At 43.8% G+C, this 22597-nt stretch overlaps 2 protein-coding genes across 2 annotated transcripts; one reads left to right on the top strand and one right to left on the bottom strand.

Annotated features, from left to right (window-relative positions):
- Window positions 1–3091: 3091 nt before the first annotated feature.
- Window positions 3092–11263, top strand: TRIM14 (tripartite motif containing 14). The gene is made up of 6 exons (XM_079330846.1): window positions 3092–3372; window positions 6367–6462; window positions 7220–7453; window positions 8469–8631; window positions 9643–9735; window positions 10373–11263. Exons 1-6 carry the CDS (start codon window positions 3205–3207, stop codon window positions 10906–10908), a joined length of 1290 nt encoding a protein of 429 aa, XP_079186972.1. The 5' UTR covers window positions 3092–3204; the 3' UTR covers window positions 10909–11263.
- An 821-nt stretch (window positions 11264–12084) lies between these two features.
- Window positions 12085–21399, bottom strand: NANS (N-acetylneuraminate synthase). Its single transcript, XM_079330858.1, has 6 exons — window positions 21213–21399; window positions 19720–19935; window positions 16548–16647; window positions 16133–16287; window positions 14862–15128; window positions 12085–13794 (listed from the first exon to the last, which is right to left on the bottom strand). The coding sequence occupies exons 1-6, from the start codon at window positions 21342–21344 to the stop codon at window positions 13585–13587; spliced, it is 1080 nt and encodes a 359-aa protein (XP_079186984.1). The 5' UTR covers window positions 21345–21399; the 3' UTR covers window positions 12085–13584.
- Window positions 21400–22597: the final 1198 nt, after the last annotated feature.

The raw sequence follows: 22597 nt of genomic DNA, 5'->3' as shown, positions 1-22597 counted from the left end.
AAATTATTTCTCTTCTTAAGCCACTGGGAAGGGTGACTTCTATTGAAAGCAGCCCATTTCGATACAGATTTTTATCTGTATTTACAGATTTTTATCTGTATCATTATTTTGATACAGATTTCTTCAGTTCAGCCTTATTTAACATTCAGCCCTTGTGTGGCAGCAACCAAAGGGTGTTCAGTGTGTACAGATGGTGTATTAGTGCCATTCAAATCACAGTCCTCAATGTCTTTGATGAAGTGGTGATTCCACTTGGTTTTGAGTTGGTTGTTTGGTTGTTTTTTGTAGATGTCTTGCAAAGAAATCCAGATCTGCACCCAAGCCTGTAAATCGTGCACTAAAACAGACTTCCCTCCTTTAGTGCTACACACAAGTGTGAAGATGAAATCAGAGCTTGTATAAGAAATTTTCTGTACAAAGAAGTAGAGGATGCTACACCTAAACAATAGCTTGGTCTCTTGTATTGCATGCTGCCAACTTCACACCAAAATTTTTTCAGAAATGCACCCATATTTTGCAGAAGGCTTACATTGGATCCAAGTCAGGAGAGGGAAAGTGTGATTTCACCTCAAAACTAACAGATGAAGTCTCAGACTCATTCTGACCCTACCAACACACTCCACCCACATCATCCTCAGCTGGCTTTCACACAGAGGCTGTGCTGAATGAGGAAAACATTATTACTTCGTGTTTTCTTTTGATTTAATTCTCCTCTCCACTGCCTGGGCTGGAGGATGATTCTTCTTGGCAAAAACAGCATGAGGCACACTCTGAGACATTTAAAACCTGTTTTAAAAGACTCAAGGTGTTCCCTCCAGAAAGATGAATGTGGGAGCTGGATGCAAAGAGAATCTTCAGACCTCTCACAGCCACAGTGGAGCAGCACTTTCCCCCAGTGTTAGACAGTAAAGTACTGGGGAGAAATTACATCTTATTTTGGAGCATTATAGCAGCACCTGGTTATCCAGTTGCATTTACACAAGCATTATTTAGTTTTGTCACAACTCACTTTTTCCACAATAAACAATTTAAAACACTAGAAAGCACAGAGAATCTAACTCAGTAAGTTCATTTGTAAATAGGAAACGCCTCTAGGTACTAGTAAGGTGCAAATTCTAATGCTGCAAGTAATAGGCCTTGAAATGTCCTTACAGATAAACTCATGGCATTGTTTGATAGATAGACTAGAACACCTGAACTGGCAGCTGGGACCAGTGCCATTCCTCTGGGGTGCAAGATGAGCCCAGTGTGCCCTAATGCTCTTATCAGCAATCAGGGCAATAGGATGGAATATGCCCTCAGAGTCTGCTGTCATTGCAAACCAGGAGGGTATGAAGCAGAAGATAAGGAAATAGTCAGTCTTCTGAGGGACTGTGAGGTGAGAAATGCACCAGCAGGACCTTCACAAAGACCAAGGCAAGTGTCTGGGCTCATCCAACCTGTGAAGTGACTCTGCAACCATTGAGACTGGACACCAACAGGGTGGGGGTCAGAAAAGGAGCCAGGGTCCTGAGCTGGGTATCTTCCATCAGCATTGTGTGGCTTCATGGTGATGAAGGCTGGCCATGTGCTGAGGAACACACTCAGTGGAGGTAGCTCGGGGTGCAGTTGCAATGAGAGCTGCAGGTTGAGCTCTGGATGGGAGCCTGAGGCAAGAGGCCATGAACTGCCAGCCCTTGGCACAGGAAAGGGCACAGGGACCTCTGGCACCAGCCTGGGGACTGGACACTGAGACACAGCAGGAGCTGAGGACTGAACTGGAAAACATCAGACTTTCTGTCACACAGAGTGTGAGGATATAAAAATCCAGGTAATCCTTTGTTCAGGGTTCCTCCTTGAGCCACCAGCTGGACCTGTTACTCTGTTACTGAACCATACATAAATCTCTTCAGGGATCCAGAGGTCTGAGATTCTGTCACTGGAAACCTGGGGTTGAACTGTTAAGGAAGCCTTGTGTGCTTGTGTGAGTGCAGGGTGTGTAGGGAGGCAGGCAGGGACCCTCTAGCTCATTGTGAACCCTCTGAAGGGGCCTCAGTGCCAGCAGTTAGAGTCTCTGGTGGTGTGGCTTCCAGAGTGCTCCTGAATGGTCAGATGGGAACATTTACCTAGCACACACATTCGTCTGGACGAGACCCACAAGGACTCCATCAGGCAAACCCTCCTGCAAAAGCTGCAAGACAGTACTGGAGCTGAAGCTTAGCATTTTAACACACACAGAACTGGAATTGTTCAGCTTCTGTCAGAGAACTCAGTGCTGCCTACAGCTGCTCTATGGGCGTAGATTGAGATGTGATTGAAACTCCCCTTGGAAAGGCACAGTGAAACAACACAGGTCCAACTGTAATGAGAAAAATGTTAATTTACCACAGTAAATTTTTCTTTCTGAGGATGGTCAAGCACCAGAACATGGTCCCAAAGAAGATATAAAACTCTTGTTTTATTAAAGCAGGCATTAGCACTTTTTTCTGTGTGTGTAGAGGAAGAGCAAACAATCTACAGATATCTATAAAGATCCCTAAGATTCCACAACTGTAGACTGAGGTCTGTATGAAATATTTTCCAAGAAAAAAAAAATCTGACTTTTCTATGTACAAGGCACTTTCTAAATAGTTAGTTATGTCAGCAGCTCTTTTGTAGGCATAAAATTCTGCCCGATTTCAACAGGACTGCCCTTGTTCCTCAGTGCTGCATATTCTTATGTACTAATACATATTCTGAGTCTGGAATGTTCCACCAAAATTATTTGGGCTTAAGTATCTTCTTATTTTTTCACATCTTGTGTGTGTATGAATACTCTGTATTGCTTTTATTTACAGGAATAACACAGTATATTAAAAAACGAGTATGAACTTGGTTGAATGTAGGCAAGAGTTACAGCCAATTGAAAGCGTGCGAACTCTGAAAAAGTACGAGCAATCTATTTCGACTTCTACAAACGAGAACTTCAGAGCACAAAATTCTAATTGAAAAAAGGAAAGTGACAAAACATATCCTGAAAGACATCGCGGCCACGGCTCGCCCGACCAAAGGGCTGCGCACACCCTCCACACGCCGGCCCGAGTCCGCCTTTCCCTGTCCCCGCCTGCCCGAATCCGCCTCTTCCTGCACCTGCCGGCCCCGCATCCTCCGCTCCCTGTCCCCGCCTGCCCCGCTTCCCCGGTTCCTGCCCCGCCGGCCGCGCCTCCCTGTGTACGGGCTCCGGGCATGGCGCAGGCGGAGCGGGGGGCTCGGCTGTGCCGTGTCCATGCCGGGCGGCCCCTGGAGCTGTTCTGCGAGGACTGCGGGTGCTGCGTGTGCGCTCTGTGCCCGGCGCTGGGCGCGCACCGCGGGCACCGCGCCTCTCTGCTGCCGCACGCCGTGCGCCGCTCCCAGGTGAGTGCCGGAGCTCGGCCGGGATCGTCTGATGCTCCCCGTTATCCCCTCCTTCCTGACATTGTGCCGCTGGGCTTCCTTCGGCTAGGGCGTGGTGGTGGCGTCTGTGAGTGCCGGTGCAGTGCCACAGCTCTTCAGCCTTGCTTTGCTTGCCTTATAAAGACCTTTTGAAGTTCAAGGTTTGTAGGCTGGGTTGAATAGCAGAACAAAGTTTCTGTACTTTCTGTACGTTGTAGACCCTATATAGACAGGGTCAGCCTGATGCCGCCGCACAAGGATATGGTTTGTGTACAAACCATTAGTCACACCCAAGCGTCCACACAACAGGTGTATAAATCAAGGGACAAGGAGGAAGTGGTTTCGACTGTTAGGTCACATGCAGCAGCACTTTATCCTCAGACCTTGTATGTGGAATCAGAGCAGTGTGTCTGCCACAGGGAATTTGTTTTTATTGCCAGGTTGAAAGAACCTTTGACCGAACCATAGATGACCCAGGGGAAGGGGAAAGGTAATTTCTGTTTACTGCCTGGCCCCACCGTTGCAGCTGGCTAGGTCACAGTGACTGCCCATGCACGGTTCTCTGAAAACTTCTCTGGGATGTTGTGGGTTAACCCCAGCAGGCAGCTAAGAACAACACAGCTGCCTGCTTATTCCCCTTCCTTGTCCAGTGGGAAAGGGGAAGAGGAACACTAAAACCAAGAAAATTAATGGGTTGAGATAAAAATAAGTTTAATAGAAGAAGGGAAGAGAAAAAACCCAAAAATGGTGCAAAGGCAGACACTCACCAGACAGCTCAGTTCCTGAGCAAAAGACAGCTACCCACCCAAACACCCCACTTCCAGTTTGCTGAACATGATGTTACATGGTATAGATTACCTTTTGATTAGTAGGGGTCATCTCCTGCTTGTGACCCCTCCTAGTTTTTTGTGCATGCACAGTATAGCCACATCTGAAACACAGCACCACATAGGCTGCTAAGAGGAAAATTAGCTCCATCCTAGCCATGGCCAGCCCAGGGGTTCTTGCCTAAGATTTTTTTTCTTCATCCCAATGTAGCTGTCCACCAAATATCGTCAGGAAGCTTTGCAAGCTTGCCAACACTCCTGTCTGTGCTTTGTTTTACTTAGAGAGCCTGCCAGGAGACTTGCTGAGACCTGCATACTGTGATGCTAAGCTTGGAAGACTTAAAATACTGTAACACACAGATTTGATGTTCAGAAGCTTCTTTTCTTTCTTTCCTTTTTTTTCCCTCTACAATTTTAGAAAGTTCTTCCCCGCTCCTTGTATGATATTTTGGAGCAGTATTACTAGGTTTCCTAAAGAAAACATTAGGAAGAAAGAGTTCCTACAGAACTTCCTGCTTGGAATTTCACACAGATTGTGAGCTGGTACACAAGTCATGATGCACATATTGGACAGTGTCAACCTGATCTGAGGCAAAATAAAGTGCACAAATCTACAAACTGTGCTGCTTCCCTGGGGCTCTGATGGAGTTGATAAAGACTTATCTCTGTGCCCAATCAGGAAGTGAGTGGGGTAGAAACTTGTACTCCCATGTCACCCTCTGTCCCTAGGAGGTATCTGCTGACATCTACTGGCTTAGGGCTGCAGAGATTTTAGGCACAAATCATCAATAGTTTTAGCCTAAGAGATGGTATTTTAGCTAGTGATTTTGTTTGCTGTGAGCAGTTATTAGTACAGTCCTTGTGGCATGACATCAGCCAGGCAGCACGCCCTGCACTGAGAGTCTTCCACAGCTCTTTCAGCAAATCCTACTGTGAGTGCTAAGAAGAGATGAGAACCAAACAGCAAGGACCATCAGCAGCGTCATCCCTGGATCAGGGATTGTTTAAAATCATCAGAAAGGATGCTCCCTGTGCTCCTGAATGCGGCACATGGGATCAGCACCCTTTGCACTTGATATGTGTCCTGTGAGCCTGACTGGAGCTCTGAGTGTCATCTCAGAAATCATTGCTTTTACAGTGTTTTCACTTGAATGAGTTAAAGCACCCAGGCAATCCCTTAAGGAAGGTTTTTGGAGTTGATTGCTCAGGGTGAATGACATGAGTTGCTGGCATGGTCTTCAATCTGCAGGGAGGAGCTCTTTCATATACCTCTGTAAAGGAAGTAATGCTTAACCAGAAATGCTTGGGATTTATGTAAGTATTTGTATATGGTCACTGATGTGAGTGCACAAAGTGATGTGTGTTACTAGCAGAGAGGGAAGACTGGGTTTTTCCCTGTAGTCTTTGTCAGTCTCTGAGGAAGGGAATGAGGTCTGGCTGCAAAATAAACACCAAGACTATTCAACCTGCTGAGCAGTGGGCAGCCAATTTCATAGGGGTACAGGGTGAGGAACTGGGGCAAGACATAAGTAGGACACTGATTATGCTGTGCTGGGCACACTCCAAGTGTCACAGATATTGTGATTACCACCCATCCTGACTCTATTGGCTGTTGGAGACATTCATAACACAGCATCACTGTGGTGATAGTAGGGGTATCTGATTGGTCATTTTTACACTGGGAAGCATCCTGAATATTCACTGGATTTTGATTCTAAATGGAGCCTTCCACTTAACCTCTAAATAAAAGTACTTAGCTGCTCTTCAGCTGCTAAATGCATTAGCACATGGTCTTGAAATATGCAGCACCTCAGATTTAAAGATGAAAATGTTTTTTTTTTCACTCTGGGTTTCCCTATGCCTTTAAGAAGGTGATGCTAATTTGCACAGACCTTATGTGTATAACCTTATGAGTATAACCACTGGGTGAAATGCTGAAATCCTTGTGGTTCATCACTTTACTGGCCTTAATAAGCCTCGTCAAAGGCCATTCATTTAAGTGCTGTACCTTCCAATTCAGAATATTCTATGGTTCAGAAGCTGAATATTTCAGTATCCCCCTATATGAAAATCAAGATGGAGAGTTGATTCTGTTTTTTTACAGATGTTGTTATGAAACAGTGGGTGTTTTTGTTTTATTTTTGTATAGGAACTCATGGAATTGCACTTGAAGAATCTAGAAGAGAGAAAAGAGCAAGAGTCTGGTAACAAAAGGAGCATAGAGCAGGCTGTAAATGATGTGAAGGTAAAGTTGGTTTCATTCTCCACTGGATGGTCATTTTCCAAGGGGACACATTTTGTTTTCTCTGTAGCTATTCAAAGACCCAACCACCTACTGCTTCTCAGGAGAAGAATGTATTCCCTGTATTCATCACAATATATTACACTATCAAAGAGAGGAAAGAGGGATAGTCTCCAAAGACCTGGTCCTCATTCCTTGATCAGCTGAACATCTCTGGAAGACCAAGGGTGAAATTTTTGTGCACAGGAATCTAGGTACCTGCCTATGTTATTCTGGCTTCACTTATATATCTTGCATTGCTGAATTTTCTGGATTCAAAGCTGGGTAAACACAATAAGAGTTCTGTTGATTCTGTCTTAAGAATGGGAATGCATGCTAAGCTGAACCTCATTTATAGAGCGTGAAAGGACTTCTGCTCTAAAGAGCATCTCTAAGCAGCTCTGTTACAGAAATGTCAGTAAGAGCTTGAGGGGGCTTTAGAGACTTGGTCTGATGTCACTCTGTTTTGGAGGCTTTCTCTTCCTACTTGCTAATCCTCTCTAGCTTGCTTTAAAAGCAAAGATTTGCTACTTCCTCAGTCTTTTCCATCAGCAGGTAGATCATGTCTGCCCTCCCTTAAGGGGTACAGACATGTTTCTGAAGAAATGGAGAGAATCAGTAAAATTCAACCAAAACTTAGCCTTAAAGCCCAAAAGAGAAGTGTCTGAAATGTTTATGGTCTGTTGATCAGAGGTAAGACATTCTTCTGCTTCATCCATAGGCACATGCTGGTATGATCAAACGGCAGCTGTCAGAAAAAATGACTGAGCTTCAGTTACTCCTTCGGGAAGAAGAGAGTTTGGCAAAAAACTTCATTGATGAGAAGACTCAGCAAGCCCTGGGAGCACATGATCAGCATTTGAGGTCCTGTCAAGAACAGCTTGCAGTCCTAGAGACCTTCACACATCAAATCAGACAAATACAACAGGACAGTGATCCTATTAATTTGCTGGAGGTGGTATTGTATGGTCTCTTTCTCTCTTACCCTGATAGTCCTCAGTAAATTTTTGTAGTTGTGTCTTCTACAGATCCTTCAGTATGTAAGCAACATCTTTCTAACTGCTTTTTAATCTTTGTGATGGTGTTTTGGTGAATGAATTTGGTTCCTGATTTTTGAGCTATTAGGTATTCCTACTAAGGCATTGATTTCAGGTCTGTATGAAGTTCATGTTAGTTTTAGTCATAGAGGGAAAAGACAGATACATGTCTCTTAATCTTGAAGACAAATGCTGTATCAAGTCTTTCCTTGTCCAGTGTAATAAGATCTGAGAAAAGGCAGCCCTCAGGAAATCTCAGGAGGGAAGTTAAAATGTTAACTACAAGAAATCATAATGAAAATAAGCAATAGCCATAACTTCACTGCAAGGGGCAGCACTTTTCTTTTTGCCTATAGATAAACATCAGTTTCTCACTCCTAATGACCTTCACCTTCCTTGGGAAGAGTGTGTTGCCATGTGCTTATGCCCTGACGCAAGCCAAAAGATGCCATTTCTTTCCGGTGCATTTTTTCATTTTGGTGTCAGACATGAGTTTCCATTGCTGTGATATGGTCCTGGCATTCTGCTGTGTGTGCTAGAAACACACCTTCACACAGGATCTGCTCTTTGTGGTTTTGTGTGGATTTTCTTCAGACTCTTCAGACTGCTTTTAAAACTTAATGGTTTGATTTTGCCATTGCTGGCATTTCCCACGAAGGATCCTGGCCAGGCTAAACTCATTTCCATTCTGGAGGAATCTCTTTTAACCATGGCTCTTGGGCTCTCCTTGACTGAGGTGGCCCCTGGCCCCAGTGGCAGGAGGAGGTCATGGGCAGGCTAATGAGCTAAAAGGCAGGCTGAGCTCAGCAAAGCTTGGCTGTTCTGGCCCATAGGTTTACCCAGTGATGTCCTTGCTCTGTGGTGTGTGGGGGCTGGGAGGGTCTGTTCATGTCACAGTCTTGCTAATTGTAGCATTTGGCTTTCTGCCCTCAGAAGTACACAGAAATTACGAAGGAAATTAAGGAATCCAGGCACCAGTTAGAAGAGTGGCATCCAATACCTCTCTCTTTTGAGCACTTACTTAACCATTATAAACACTTCATCAGAGTTCTTCAGTCCATTCTAGAGAAACCATTGGAAGCCCGGCTAAAAGAAGGTACCTGGGAGAGTGCTCTGAGTTTTACTTTCTTCTGCTCTCTCTGCAAATAAAGTACACTTTTTTAAGTAAGATAAGGACTTTTTACCAAATTATCTGGAGTAAAAACAGTGTTTCAGGCATGGGTACTGTTTTCTGATAGCATGGGTGTAATCCTGAGGCAGCAGTGGTGATTTAGGAATGTAAGAAGTTTCTCTTTCAAGTCTGCAAATGATCTTTGGTTTGTCTGCTTCTCCCCTCCCTGCATGGCCCCTCCCCCCGGTTCTATCAGGTATTTCAATACAACTTAATGTAGTCCATCACCCCTACAGAATGTATCTATTCTCTCACTTCCAATTGCGTGTAAGTGCTCTGGCATTGGGGTACCTCTAAAATTTGAAAGCTTTTTCTAATTGATCTGCCTGGTGATCTGCCTCAGTCTGAAAAAAATTGATGATTTTTGGTACTATAGAGCTGAGCTAACATCTTCAATTTAGAAATCCTTTTGTTTTTGAGCTGTTATTTCATCCTTAAATTACCTTTGGCATGATTAAGGCAAGGAATTTTCCTGATGGGACATAGAACTGCAAAGCCTAAATAACCATGGGAAAACCCTGCTGCTCTTTGAGTGAGCAGGCAACACTGGCCATCACAATTCACCCAGCTGCCTTTTAATCCATTATCAGAAAATTGCCACAGTAGCAGGCTGCTGGGACAAATGGTCAGACCTGATCTGAAAGGCCACTGCAGTGGCAGGATGTGTGTAGGATTGCTAGAGAGCATCGTGGAGGTGCTCTGCAAGGTGCAAAGGTGCAAGCACCTGCAGCTATCTTCAGCTGCCTGTTTTCTTCTGGTAACGGCTACCTTTTAAGAAACCAGGTGTGATTACTTGGTGGTGTGCTCAACTGTGGATTTCTTTGGCAACACTAGTCCAGCATAATGAGTAGCCCCTTCAATTTATCCATGAAGTTGGAAAATGATAGTTGAAAAGCTGGCAGACTTCCTAAACTATCCCTTTTCATCTTTGCCCAGATGTTTTCAGTAGCCTTAATCCCACTGCAAAGAGGGAGCCTGGGACAATGCTGAAAACCATGACTCCTATTGATCGGTTGCTTTTCCTAAAACGTAAGTATGATTATACTGGAGTCCTGGAATCTCCTGGGCTGGAACGGAGCCACAGAAATCACTAGGGTCCAACTCCTGGGCCTGCACAGGACCGTGTGTCTCAAGAGAGTTGTCCAAGTGCTTCTTGAGCTCTATCAGGGTTGGTGCTGTGACCACTTCCCTGGGGAGCCTGGGGGCACTGGAAAGTGCCCAAAAACCCTCTGGGGAACCTCTTCCTAATATCCAACCTAAACCTTGCGTGACAGAACTTCAGGCCATTTCCTTGGGTCCTGTCACTGTCACCAGAGAGAAGAGATCAGTGCCTGCCCTTCCTCCTCCCCTCACAAGGAAATTGCAAACTGCAATGAGGTCTCCCCTCAGTCTCCTCCAGGCAGAACAGACCAAGGGACCATAACTCTCTCTATTTCTCCTTATCCCATCATGATGAGTGACCCAGATTGGGAATGTGTGGAGTCAGTGTTGGTGCCCTGCTGATTCCCTTGTCATGCCTCTTCCAGTCCATGTTCCTGGGACTGCAGGCTTTCTCACTGTCCCAAGACACTGCCAACTGTGGGCTCCATTGCAGGTATTTTGTAATTTGGACTTCTTCCAAGGGTTAAGAGAAATTTAGCAAGTATGTTTATGGCTTTGACTGTAGATGCAAGATCACCAACCTGGGAATATGACAGCATTCACCCGCGGCTGAAACTGTCTGATGACCGTCTTGAAGTAATCTGTAACTGGAGGAAAATATTTTACCCCTGTAGCCCGCAGAGATTTGATAAATTATGGCAAGTGCTAAGCAGAGATGCATTCCTTTCTGGGAGCCATTACTGGGAAGTTGACTTGCTCCATGCTGGAGCAGGATGGTGGATTGGCGCAGCCTACCCCACCATTGGCAGGAAAGGAGACTCTGAAGCCTGTCGGCTGGGCTGGAATAGAGCATCCTGGTGCCTTAAGAAGTTTGATTTGGAATACTGGGCATTTCACAAGGGAGAGAGAATCCCCATCCTAATAGAAGACGACCCTGAGTGCGTTGGCGTTTTTCTAGACTATGAAGCAGGAATCCTTTCATTCTACAACGTCAGCGATGGCATGGCTCATTTGCACACCTTCCGCTGCAAGTTCACAGAGCCTGTTTATCCAGCTCTGAGACTCTGGGAAGGGTCCATCAGAACATGCAAGCTAACGTAAGAAACAAAGAAAATTAAGCCTACTTTCATGCTTTTTCTATTAATGTCATTTCAGCAATTACCTACATTAATTCATCTCTGTTTTATCAAAGTTGCAATTTTGATGCTTGTAGAAGGCAATGTAAGTTCAGGAAAATGAAGTGTCATTTTTAATGGTTTTTTTTCTTTTTTCAATGAGGGAAGGTGATCTGGTTTTTATAAATGATGTTGATGGACCATTTAAAGTGCCAATGTACTACTGTTGCACTTTTTTCAACTTGTAACAGTGAGTTCAAGAAAACCAACTGTATTTTTTAATGTATATATATTTTTCAATGGGGAAGATGATTTGACTTATAAATGGTGTTGCTATACCACCTGAAGTGCTTTATGTCGTATTTTTCAACTTGCAAAATGGAAGAAGTCAGGTTCAAAGAAACACATTACAACTCAGACTGGAATCTGGATATTGACTTTTTGAATTTTTTAAAATGAACTCCCTCCCCTCATTGCAGCCTGGAGAAGCTGCAGTTGTGTATGGCAACAGGCCTAGTTTGGTTCAAGCTTCAAGATTATATACTGCATATGGTTATCATTGACAAAGTCAGATTTGGATAATAAATGCACTAAGTGAATTAGCTCATATTTAAGTGTCATCTTGGAGAAATCAAAGACTGGCATTGACTCTTGGAAAAGTCTCTGCTGGAGCTGGTGCTTCCGTGGACACATTTAATAGTCATTAGCTGGTCTCACACATGACAGAAACTGAATTGGACTTCTGAGTGGCCCTATTCTTCCCACTGAGTGGAAGCATGGGAAAAAGCTGTGTACAGCCCCTAACAGAGGATGCAATGTCTGCAGGGCTCACAGGTGCAATAAAAACACCAGACCAGAGGTGCATTTGTGGCTCATTTATCCTTGTGTCCAATTTGCAACATTCACATAAAACTAGGGGACACAGCTTGCAAGTTTCTGTATATGGACCTTTCTGCTTCCACCAATACATTAATTAAAGTCCTGGAAATTTCTGGAGCCTTTGCTTACAGCAGTTTCCAGGAGCAGCCCAGTTAGGAGTGAAAAACTACTGCTACTTGAAACTGGTCAGGTAATGTTACAGTATTCAAATACTAAAGGCCATGTATCACCAGAGCTGGCAAAGGTAGGGTCTGACCAAAGGGTGAAATGCAGAAACGAGAGATTATTTTATAAGCTAAATTTATTTTTCAAATTTGAAATAATAAAAAAAAATCTTTTAACAATTGAATAATTTTTTAATGTAAGGCAAGCACATTGCATCAGTCACAGCTCACATATGGCCAAGTACATGACTCAACCTCTGCTTCCCCATTTAAAGATAGGAATACAGTTTCCTCAGAATTGCACAAGGGTAAACATTTTGAAAGTAAACAGTTTATAGGTACAAAACCACTCACCACTAAATTCAAGATATTTCACGAACTCATGACCCAAATGTAGCAAGTTCCAAGTAACCATCACTAATAAATGATTCCACCACAGAAAAAAAGCAGATGAATTATTGCAAAGAGGTTCTGTGCTAAGGAAGGTAATTGAAGGATGACTGGTTTGCAGCTGCTGCTATATGACTCCCTTCTGGTCAAAGGGAAAAGCAGCAGGTGATCGTAGTGGGATTCCATTTCTCACTTGAAAAGTGAGAAGTTGGGATGCAAAAGAAGGGCACACAAAAGGTGTACTGACCATCATGCTGAAGCACAATGGTGTGATGTAATCAAACACCTGTGCTGAGAGAAAAACCCCATAGATGATTTGCTGGTTAGTACAGAAAAAAAAAAGCTACTCAAGCTTCACCAGCATTTGGCTTCCCACCTGAGAAGCTGCGCCCTAGGTCCAAACAGAGGCATCCAAATGCTCTGCAGCATCGACTTAATATTCCAGACTTAACTCACAATAGATGCTTTTCACATTTTCTGAAGCATAGGTTAAGCTTTATCTCAGATGTGCACTTCTTCCCTGCTCAGTCTCTCTGGCTTGCCTTTTGCCCTTCCAGTTCACAAGATTCTCTCGCCCCCTAGACGGGACCTTTCTAAATATCCCATATACTTTTTTTCCTTTTACTGTTGCTTGAGAACATAGGTTTCTCAAGAAGCCCATTTTTCCACAGAATACAGATTCCTGCAACCCACTGTTTTATCATGACACTTTTAAGACTTTCATCTTAAAAAAAAAATCTATCCAGGTTGCATTTGTACCTTTCTGTTCAGTATATGTAAACTTTCATTTATCTGTATTCAACTACAACCAAGTACTGCTGTCACAGGTGTGAGGCAAATGGCAGAAAAGAGAGGAATATCCAAAGGTCTAGGGCTAGAACAGTTCAAAGTGTAGACAAAATTCTCATGATTCATTCTTAACAGAAAAGGAAAGCTGGAAAGCAGCAGAATGTGGTCTTATATTTGGCAAAATTCTAAATTAATGTAGATTAAGTGGAATGGAGAAGAAAGGTTCATAGCACTTCCTAGGCACAATGCAATGCATTTTCTAATAAAATCTTTATAATTTATATCCCCTTGTTTCTGAAACTTCCTAATAATGAGAACCTGAAAATACTAACCTGTTTGCACTCTCATAATTACACCTCTTTCTGCTAATCTATCATGCTACTATTCTCAAACATGTTGTGTGGTAGTACACTGAGAAATATGGAATGGAGTGCTTCGGTTTAGCACTTCACTTTTTTCACATGATTTTCCACTACTTGCTCAGTGATGGTTTCATCTTCTTCAATACTTTTTTTAACCTTCTGGCCCACCAGATCAAAGATGGATTCTGGGGGAAATCCCTTTGGCTCTCCCACCTTCACCGTCAGCATGTCAAGTGTCAATACTGCACCTTCAGGAATTGCCACTTTCGCCACTACCGACTTTCCCAGCTACAGGGGAGGGGAAAAAAAAAAACAAAGTTAATGTTAAATACATTGCTACCTTAGTATTACAAAAAAGGATAAAAAATATTCTACAGTCATTTGAGAACAGGCTGTGTAGAACCGCCTTCTCTATTACTTATTCCAAGTGAAGATTAATTAACAGTGGTTACTTTCATTGTAACCAGGCTTCCAGGAACATGCAGATGTTTTCTGAAACGGGACAGCGGCTCACTGGAATTTTTCAAAATCACTATGGCGGCAATCTGATTAGAATGACTGGTATTTTAGCTTAGTGTAAAAGCAGCTCATTTACGATCATAAGAGATACTACTCCTATTACTATTGCCAAGTACCTGGCACTGGTGAGGCCACACCCGGAGTCCTGTGTCCAGTTCTGGGCCCCTGACTACAAGAAGGACACTGAAGTGCTGGAGTGGAAGAGCCAGAGAAGGGCCACAAGGCTGGTGGAGGGTGTGGAGCACAAGTCCTATGAGGAGTGGCTGAGGGAGCTGGGATTGTTTAGCCTGGAGGCAAGGAGGCTCAGAGGTGACCTTAACGCTTTCCACAACTCCCTGAAAGGAGGCTGTAACCAGGTGGGGGTTGGTTTCTTCTCCCAGGCAGCAAGTGACAGAATGAGAGGAAATGGTCTCAAGCTGTGCCAGGGAAGGGCTAGACTGGATATTAGGAAAAAATTCTTCTCTGAAAGGATTATCAAGCACTCAAGCAGTATAGAACATGGAAGCAGTTGAGTCATGATCCCCTGAGTTACTTAAAATGTGAAGACATGGCACTTAGGAACCTACATTGACTTGGCAGTGTTAGGTTCGACCGAACAACCACATGGGTCTTTTCCAATCTAAATGATTCCACACTGCTACTCAGCTTAGTCAACCACTGAATGATAAACATAGAACTCTATTATAATCAAAACTGCCAGCATTAGGCAATGTGAAATTTTTTAAGGGCAGAGGAAGAAACACTGCTGCAATAAACAATCTTCAAGCTGTTTTTCTGAATATAGAATATAGGTCTAAATTAGCTGCAGGTTTACACGGACCAAAATCAAAAGTTACCTTTTCATTGCAAGCCATTTCACAGGGCAAAAGTTGTTTGATTGGAGAACCCATGGCTTTTTCCACAGTACGGATGGCTTTCACTAACTCTGCCAGTTCATTTGGCTCCAGGGATGCTTGGTGGTCACTTCCTTTCCAGGTTTTGTCGAGAGTCACGTGGCGTTCCAGTACTTTAGCACCCATAGCAACAGCAGCCACTGAAATGGCTATGCCAGTTTCATGCCCTGAGTAGCCAATGGGGATATCAGGAAAAGCTGACTGGTATGCCTGGTATCACAACAGAGTTGGTCTGAATTACCAAGGTAGCAGTTTCAAAGACAAAGCAAATTTAACAATGATAACTGCAGTGGATCAATACTGTGCCATAGTATAAGCAGCTGGTTATGCAGAGAACACAACTTTTTAAATTCAACAAATCACACTGCATTACCAATCACCACATTCCAAATCTGACTAACATTACCAATACTGACAACAAAAAGGAAGCATGTTCTCTTCTACGACTTAGCTGTCTTTTAATCGAGTTCCACAATTCAAGGTCTTCAAAGTCAGTATCAGTGTAACAGTAACAGTATCCTATTTTCATCCAAGAACCCAGTGGATTGGTTAAACTTAACTCCTATCCAAAACAGATTTCTTCAACATTGTATTAAAATTCTGAAGCAATCCTTTAATCCATGCATAGAGAAGAGTCACCAAATCCTAAAGGCACTTAAATGCAGCCATGTATCATTCTATAAAAAATAATATGCTTGTGTGCATAGATCTAAGGTACTGCTTGTCCACTGGCCAGTTTGGGAAAACTTCCTTATATTACTATTTGGTGTATCCAAATAACATTTGAAATTGAGGAAACTATAGTAGGGTCTAATCAATTTTCTTCGTTGCTCTGATAGTCACATGAAGCTTTTTAAACGAAATTTCTGGTCTAGCTCCCTATTTAGAATTAGACTCACCTCAAGCACTTTCTTAATGATAACAGTCTACATGATTTTTCTGAGCACTATAAACCACAGGGTTAACCTGTTCAGAATGTTTTCCTCTGTTGAACTGTGAATACTCCAGAAACATCCTTTATCATATTCCTCAAAGATGAGTTCTGCTAAAAAAGGACCCTGTGGCTCTTTTTATCCAGCGCTTGCATTGTGAATTAGAGGAACAGGACACACCCGGTAACTTCTCAGAAGTGAATCCCAGCACACCCTAAGACCTGGCAGTGTATCCCAGTAAAGGGCACGGCCCTTCCCTGCGGGCTCTGGGCTGCCACTGACCGGTATGACACGGAGGTTGACATCCTCGGGCTGGAGCGGGTACGCGCTGGTGCACTGCAGGAAGCAGAAGTTGGGGTTGATGGGCTTCACAATCTGATACACCTGATGCATTGTGCTCATCGACTGCATCCCGCTGGAAATCACCATTGGGCGACCTAGCCAAGAGAAAGTATGCACGAGGTTTGTCCTAGGGCTACAAGAAAGCTACTCAAGATTAAATTAAATTCTTTAAGTAAATTAATTTGGTAAAACTAGAAAAGAATGTGGGGTAAAACTTTTTCCCAAAGTTTGAGGGTGAGTTTCTTTAAAAGAAACTTCCGATTTTTTTCCCAAAAATCAACTGGAGGAAAAATCTAATAACTGAGCTACTGAGAAATTGTGATGTTCACCAAGATGGCTCAAAGGAAATGCTCACCTTTCTTTGCAGTCTTTTCCAAATATGGAAAATTATTTGTATCTCCTGATCCTACTTTGAAAAATGGAACATCCAGTTCATGTAGAAATTCCACAGCCATCTACAAGGAAAAGAGATCACTGTGTTTTAACACTTCACTTCAGCTGGATCAAGGGATAAAGAACTACTGTGCTTGGAAATACACAACCTTTAACACAGCAAACCCAAAGCTTAATTAAACAGGTTGGTACTACAGACATCTCCTCAAAAACCACTGCTCCTGAAATAACATTTGCTACCCTGACAATATTAGTTTCTGATTTCCCTCCAGGTGGAGTATAATTATGATGCCTTCTTTCATACTTCCATTTTAGTGCAGGTTTTTGACTGGGATCACTGTCTCAAGGCAGTATCTCATCTCCCATGTTTCTCTCTGGTCACACCAGCTGTACATTCTGCTGCTCAGTACAAGTGAGTTCCAACTCAGCTTAAAGATGAACTAGCATACCACAGCATTACTGCTTTTTACTCTGTTCTTTCATACACCACCGGAGAGAGCAACCACCTGCAGATGGAGGTCTTCCTGTTGAAGAAGAAATGTGCTACAAGCATGCACACAGTTTTCCTGCCACACATGTCCTGCAGGTCAGAAATATTAAGCCACAGAGTGCTTAAAACTACAGGTAGAACAGATTCATCGCACTGAAAACTTGTATGAGCATATTAAATAAGCACCATGAAAAAAACTCCAAGAGTGCCCAAAAAGTGAAATTCAAAGTATGTTTGCTTTTAGGAGAGATACTAGACAATAATACATAAAATACACCAAAACATAGACTGTAAAACTGTTTATTTAAATGCCAATTATACTCTGTCTAAAAATAAGAATGCAAGAATTATTAGAGGCTTTCAAAAAACAGGTATTACATCATTAAGTAGCCTTTTACAAATTAGTGCTTTATTGGAAGAAAAATTAAATTCCAAATCTATCACAGGCAAGAGGTATTTAAATCCTCCATTCACCTCTGGGGAAAATAATGAAATAGTTAGCTTTGTCCCCAGTCAACCTCCCACAAACAGTTTTAATTTCTTCATCTCTTTCCTTGTTGCAGTTGAATTTACTTAGTACCAGAGAAAGAATGCTAATGCCCACACAGATAATCACATCTTATTTGGTCTTATTTTTCTATCATCAGTATGATGAGATTCAATTTCTTGTACCTGCAACTATTACATCTCTCTATTCACTATTTAATATAGTTTATTCAGATGCATTATGTATAAATACAGTAAGTGTTCTATATTAAAAGATATTATCTCAGGAGATGGCAAAAAATTAAATATGACAGGTAGACCCTGTATCTAAGGCCACTCTTCATCAGGTATGTATCTCTTGAAATCAGCAGCTCTTCTTTAAGAGATTCAAGAACCAGGAAGTAATTTCAAACAACAGAAATTACATTAAAGGGAGTGGCTCAATGAGATCCTGCTTTGTCTCCAGTACACACTGGAACAGAATAGATAAAGAACTTATTCATAACCTTTGTATTTATGTCACACACCACTTCAATAATTTCCTCATATAGTTAAACACACAATTTAACCTCTTTGACACAACTGAACTTCTGGAGATCATGTTAAATTTACAGAAGTTAATGTATTCTCAAAGAGTTTTTTTGTCAAATGATGCAATATCCTTAAGTTCCAAACCCACGTACTGTAGAAATGCCACCAAAAATCTTAGGAGTTGTTCAATGTAATTACTGCTCAAATAGAAGGTACAAACATGTATCAGTTCTGTTAATTAGCTGATGAAGCCACATACAAAGGAGCACAGCAGAGAAAAAGAGGGATCCCAGCAGCAGAAAGCGATCTTAGCTGCTGCCTATAGAAAGTGTTCTGTGTTGCATTACAGCCTTTAGAAACCAGAGCTTTTAACATCAAAGAAGGAAGGTGGGGCTTTGTTCCTCCCCAAAGACACGTGGATCTTTAAGATCCCAGATATAGAAGTCCAAGACTTCGGGTTTATCTACTTCTTTTTTAAAGGAGTACAGCAGGTCTTCTAGGTGTGAAGAGAGCAACAGAAGAAACATCACTGCGCTCCTTTCACAGATCTATTCCTAAATCCTTGGCACTGAGCTACTGCCAGATACACAAAACGTATTTGTCTATAGTCAGATGAAGAGGGAGAACAAATTACAACAAATAAGAACAATACTGACATATCAGGAATCATCTCTGATTGCAAGAGTGAGACATTGAACAGACTGCCCTAGAACATTAAGTAAATCACTACCTTTCCAATCCTGGATATGTCTACTTGCAGAAAGCCAGGGACATTGCTCTGCTGGCCATATACAAGAGTGGCTAGCTTACTTCTGGTAGGGCCTCTTTTAGTTTGGTTCTCTTTATTTTCGAGGCAACAAAGAAAATCTCAACAGTATAGATCTCTCATCTACACTGAAGTTCAAGTGTTACCTGACTTTCACAGCTTATGCATTTCAACTGTATGCTGCATTTGCTAATGCTGTCACTACCAAGATTCTGAGGCAAGCAACATGCAACAGCTAGAAGTATACAAGTCTTAAGGGACAACAACAGTAGATGTTTTGTGGAGTTGTGAGGCTGGTGACTGACTGTTCAACAGGCCACTGGCAAAAATCAGTAAATGATTCAGCAGTAAAAGGCCAAGGTGCTGAGTCCCTCAATGAGATTAGTAAAAGAAATAGGGGCATAAACACTTATTCTGCTTAGAAAAACTACAGAGGACTATAAACAACAAGGAGGGAGTAAAAAAGAAGAAAATAATAGGGATTAGATCAAGAAAGAAATCTGGTTTAAGTACAGAAGGAAGTTCAATATGCTTGAAACCAACACACCAGACAACACCAGAGAGCAGTCTGAATGCCATCTTGATCTACCCTCAAAGCCTCCACTGTTTAGGAAGATCAAAATGAATCCTTGTTCCTAATACTACTTACTGTATATAAGTATCTCAACACATGTGGAGAGTCTTCCAAAATATTCTATCAACCATTGTAGAGACACAGGTGAACTGCTAAATTACTCTAGGTCTCTCAGTCAGAAATTGATTTTCCACATATTCTTTTTATGCAAGAACTATCACACCTAAGTAATGCCCAACAGACACAACAGCCAGACTCCCCTTGTCATTCCAGTATGGCTTACATACCTCATCCATGCCAGAAGCTGTGAAGAAAATGCCAATCTCCTCTGCATACTTCTTTAGCTCTCTGTATTGGTCATGACTGAACTCCAAGTGGCGCTTGTGCTCCCCGTAGGTCTTTCCCCAGGAGTGTTTAGAGGTGTAGGGCCTTTCTAATGCTTTCTTGTTGAATTTGTACTCCAGTTCACTCTTCTGGAACTTAGCACAGTCTGCTCCGCAGTCCTGCAAAACAAGTTGGTGCACACTGAGTGGAAATGCAAGTGAAGCTGCACTCACCCTACCTCTGAATGCAAGGAGTGAGTAACTGATGTGCCCATCTGCTGTGGAGTTTTCACACTATCATCACAGCAGTCACAGGAATGGTAACAAACACAGTGACTGTGGACCCCCACACACACGAACCCTTTTATTTCAAAGTCCTGATACACTTAGTAGAACAGCAGATGAGAGAAGTCATATTAAACCCACAACACTACTTAGCTATGCATGCTGCTTATTCAAAGAGTTGACTTCTGTGGTGTTTTTTCCCCAGATTAGCTGTCATTAGTAACTTTACATTAAAAAAGGACATGGGATTCTGTGGAACAAGGAGTATGAATCTGAAATTCATAGAATCATGAGCTGGAAGAAACTACTAAGATCATCCATCCAACTATCCACCCAGCATCACATCACTAGCACCAGACACTTGAACACCTCCAGGAATTTGGAGTCACACAGTGAAGACACATCCTCATTAGAGCAGTCTCCACTTACCCCCCAGTCACAGAACAGAATACACCATGCTCCATGCTATGATGATGTGTGGTCTTCTATCGAATGGATATAAATTTGAAAGCAGCCTGGCTGTCTTACTGGATGACACAAGCTTTACTGCAATAAAGCCCTGATGCCAATCAAGTAAAACTGGAAGTTCATTAGAGAAGGTTCAGCAGTTGCCTGATACTTCCAAAATTCCCTGTGAGCTCATGCCCCAACTGAGGGGCTGCAGCCACGACACAAGGTCACAAGAATGAATTAGCTGGAAAAGATCTCTGAGATTACGGAGTCCTTGTCAAACAGACCATGGCACGAAGTGCCACGTCCAGTCTTTCCTTGAACACCTCCAGGGACAGCGACTCCACCGCTTCCCCGGGCAGCCCATTCCGATGTTTGTGAAGAAATTCTTCCTGATGTGCAGCCGTGCCCTCTCCTGGCACAGCTTGAGGCCATGCCCTCTCATCCTGTCACTAGCTGTCTCCCGGGCGAGGCCGGTCCCCACCCGGCTACGGGCTCCTCTCAGGCAGCTGTAGGCAGTGGTAAGGTCACCCCTGAGCCTCCTGTTCTCCAGGCGCAACCAGCCCAGCTCCCTCAGCTGCTCCTCACAGGACAAGCAGACTCTTCATCAGAGTCAAACGCAAGGGTCTCCCTGCAAACAACGTGTGTTTGGAATAAACCCTGCCGCGCGTCCCCCGGCCGCGCCCCGGCGCTCTCGCTCCCCCGCCTCCCCCCGCGCGCACCTTGGCCATACGGATCATGCGCTTGGCGATGTCCAGGTCGCCCTGGTGGTTCTGCCCGATCTCGGCGATGATGAAGCAGGGCTGGTCGCCACCGATGCGCCGCCCGGGGCACAGCTCGAATTCCCGAGCCATGGTGAGATGGCGCCAGACCCACGACCCGCCCGCGACTGCGCCGCCGCTGCCGGCCCCGCCGTGCCTCCTCCCCGCCGCAGTCAATCAGCACCGCCGCTGCCGGCCCCGCCGCGCCTCCTCCCCGCCGCAGCCAATCGGCGCCGCCGCTGCCGGCCCCGCAGCGCCTCCTCCCCGCCGCAGCCAATCGGCGCCGCCGCTGCCGGCCCCGCCGCGCCTCCTCCCCGCCGCAGCCAATCGGCGCCGCCGCTGGGCGCGGCCTCCCTCCCCCAGGGCCACCTCCGGCCGGCAGGGGGCGCCGCGGCACCGCGCCCTGAGGGCGCGGCGCAGTGCGCGCGGAGCAGCGCCAGCGGCTTCCCGAGGAACACGCACTACTGGGTGCTCCATCCGAGAGACCCTGAAAAACTGCCAGGAATGGTGACTCCACCACCTCCCAGGAAAACCTTTTCCAACGCCTAACCACCCTGACAGTGACAATTTTTTTTCCTGGTACCTAATCTGAATCAACCCTGCCTCCAGGCCGTCTCCTCTTGGCGTCTCACTGCAGGCGCGGCAGGAGGGACCGGCCCCCACCACGCTACATTCTCCTTTCAGGAGTTGTAGAGACTTGGTTCAGACAAGACTCTCCACGATACATGGAAATAAATGGTAAAATGAGAAACAATGGCTAAGGCGACTTCTGAGACTATTTTACTCCAAAATCCTCTGATTGACATGCAGATACATTTGCGACATTCTGGGCCTGTCTGTGAGGGTTTTAGTGGAACAGAAAATCAGTAATTTCAATTGTTCCAATTTTATGGTACCTCTGGTGTGTGTTAGTTTATTTGATCTGGTTTATTTCGTTTTGGTGAGGGATGTGAAGCTGAGTTCACAGCAATGACAAGGCTGCATTGGCACACAATGTTAATACCACAGTTACAGTACAGTAATTATTTTTGCTGGTATTGACTGTTCCCCAAGGAGAACTGCATCCTTCTGCAGACTGCAGTGACTGATTGAACACAGCCAGCAGACTACAAGCTGTGTAGCACGACATCAGAGACAGCCTAAAAAATTGCCTCAATTTCAAATCAGAAATGGCCTTGATGAGTGATATACTGCAGTATGCCAGTAGCTCTTGAAAAAGATGCTTTTACAAAGGATTGAATTTTTTAAATTATGATTGAGAACACTGTATAAATATAATTTTGTGTGTGTGTGACTAAAAATTTGCAGACTGTATAAAATGTTTGTATCCGTATATAACCAGCCAG

This window comes from Erithacus rubecula (genome assembly GCF_903797595.1).
Source record: "Erithacus rubecula genome assembly, contig: SUPER_Z_unloc_1, whole genome shotgun sequence".
Classification (NCBI taxonomy): domain Eukaryota; kingdom Metazoa; phylum Chordata; class Aves; order Passeriformes; family Muscicapidae; genus Erithacus; species Erithacus rubecula.
Note: the sequence above shows the minus strand (reverse complement) of the source record. Positions and strands in the feature narration are given on the sequence as shown.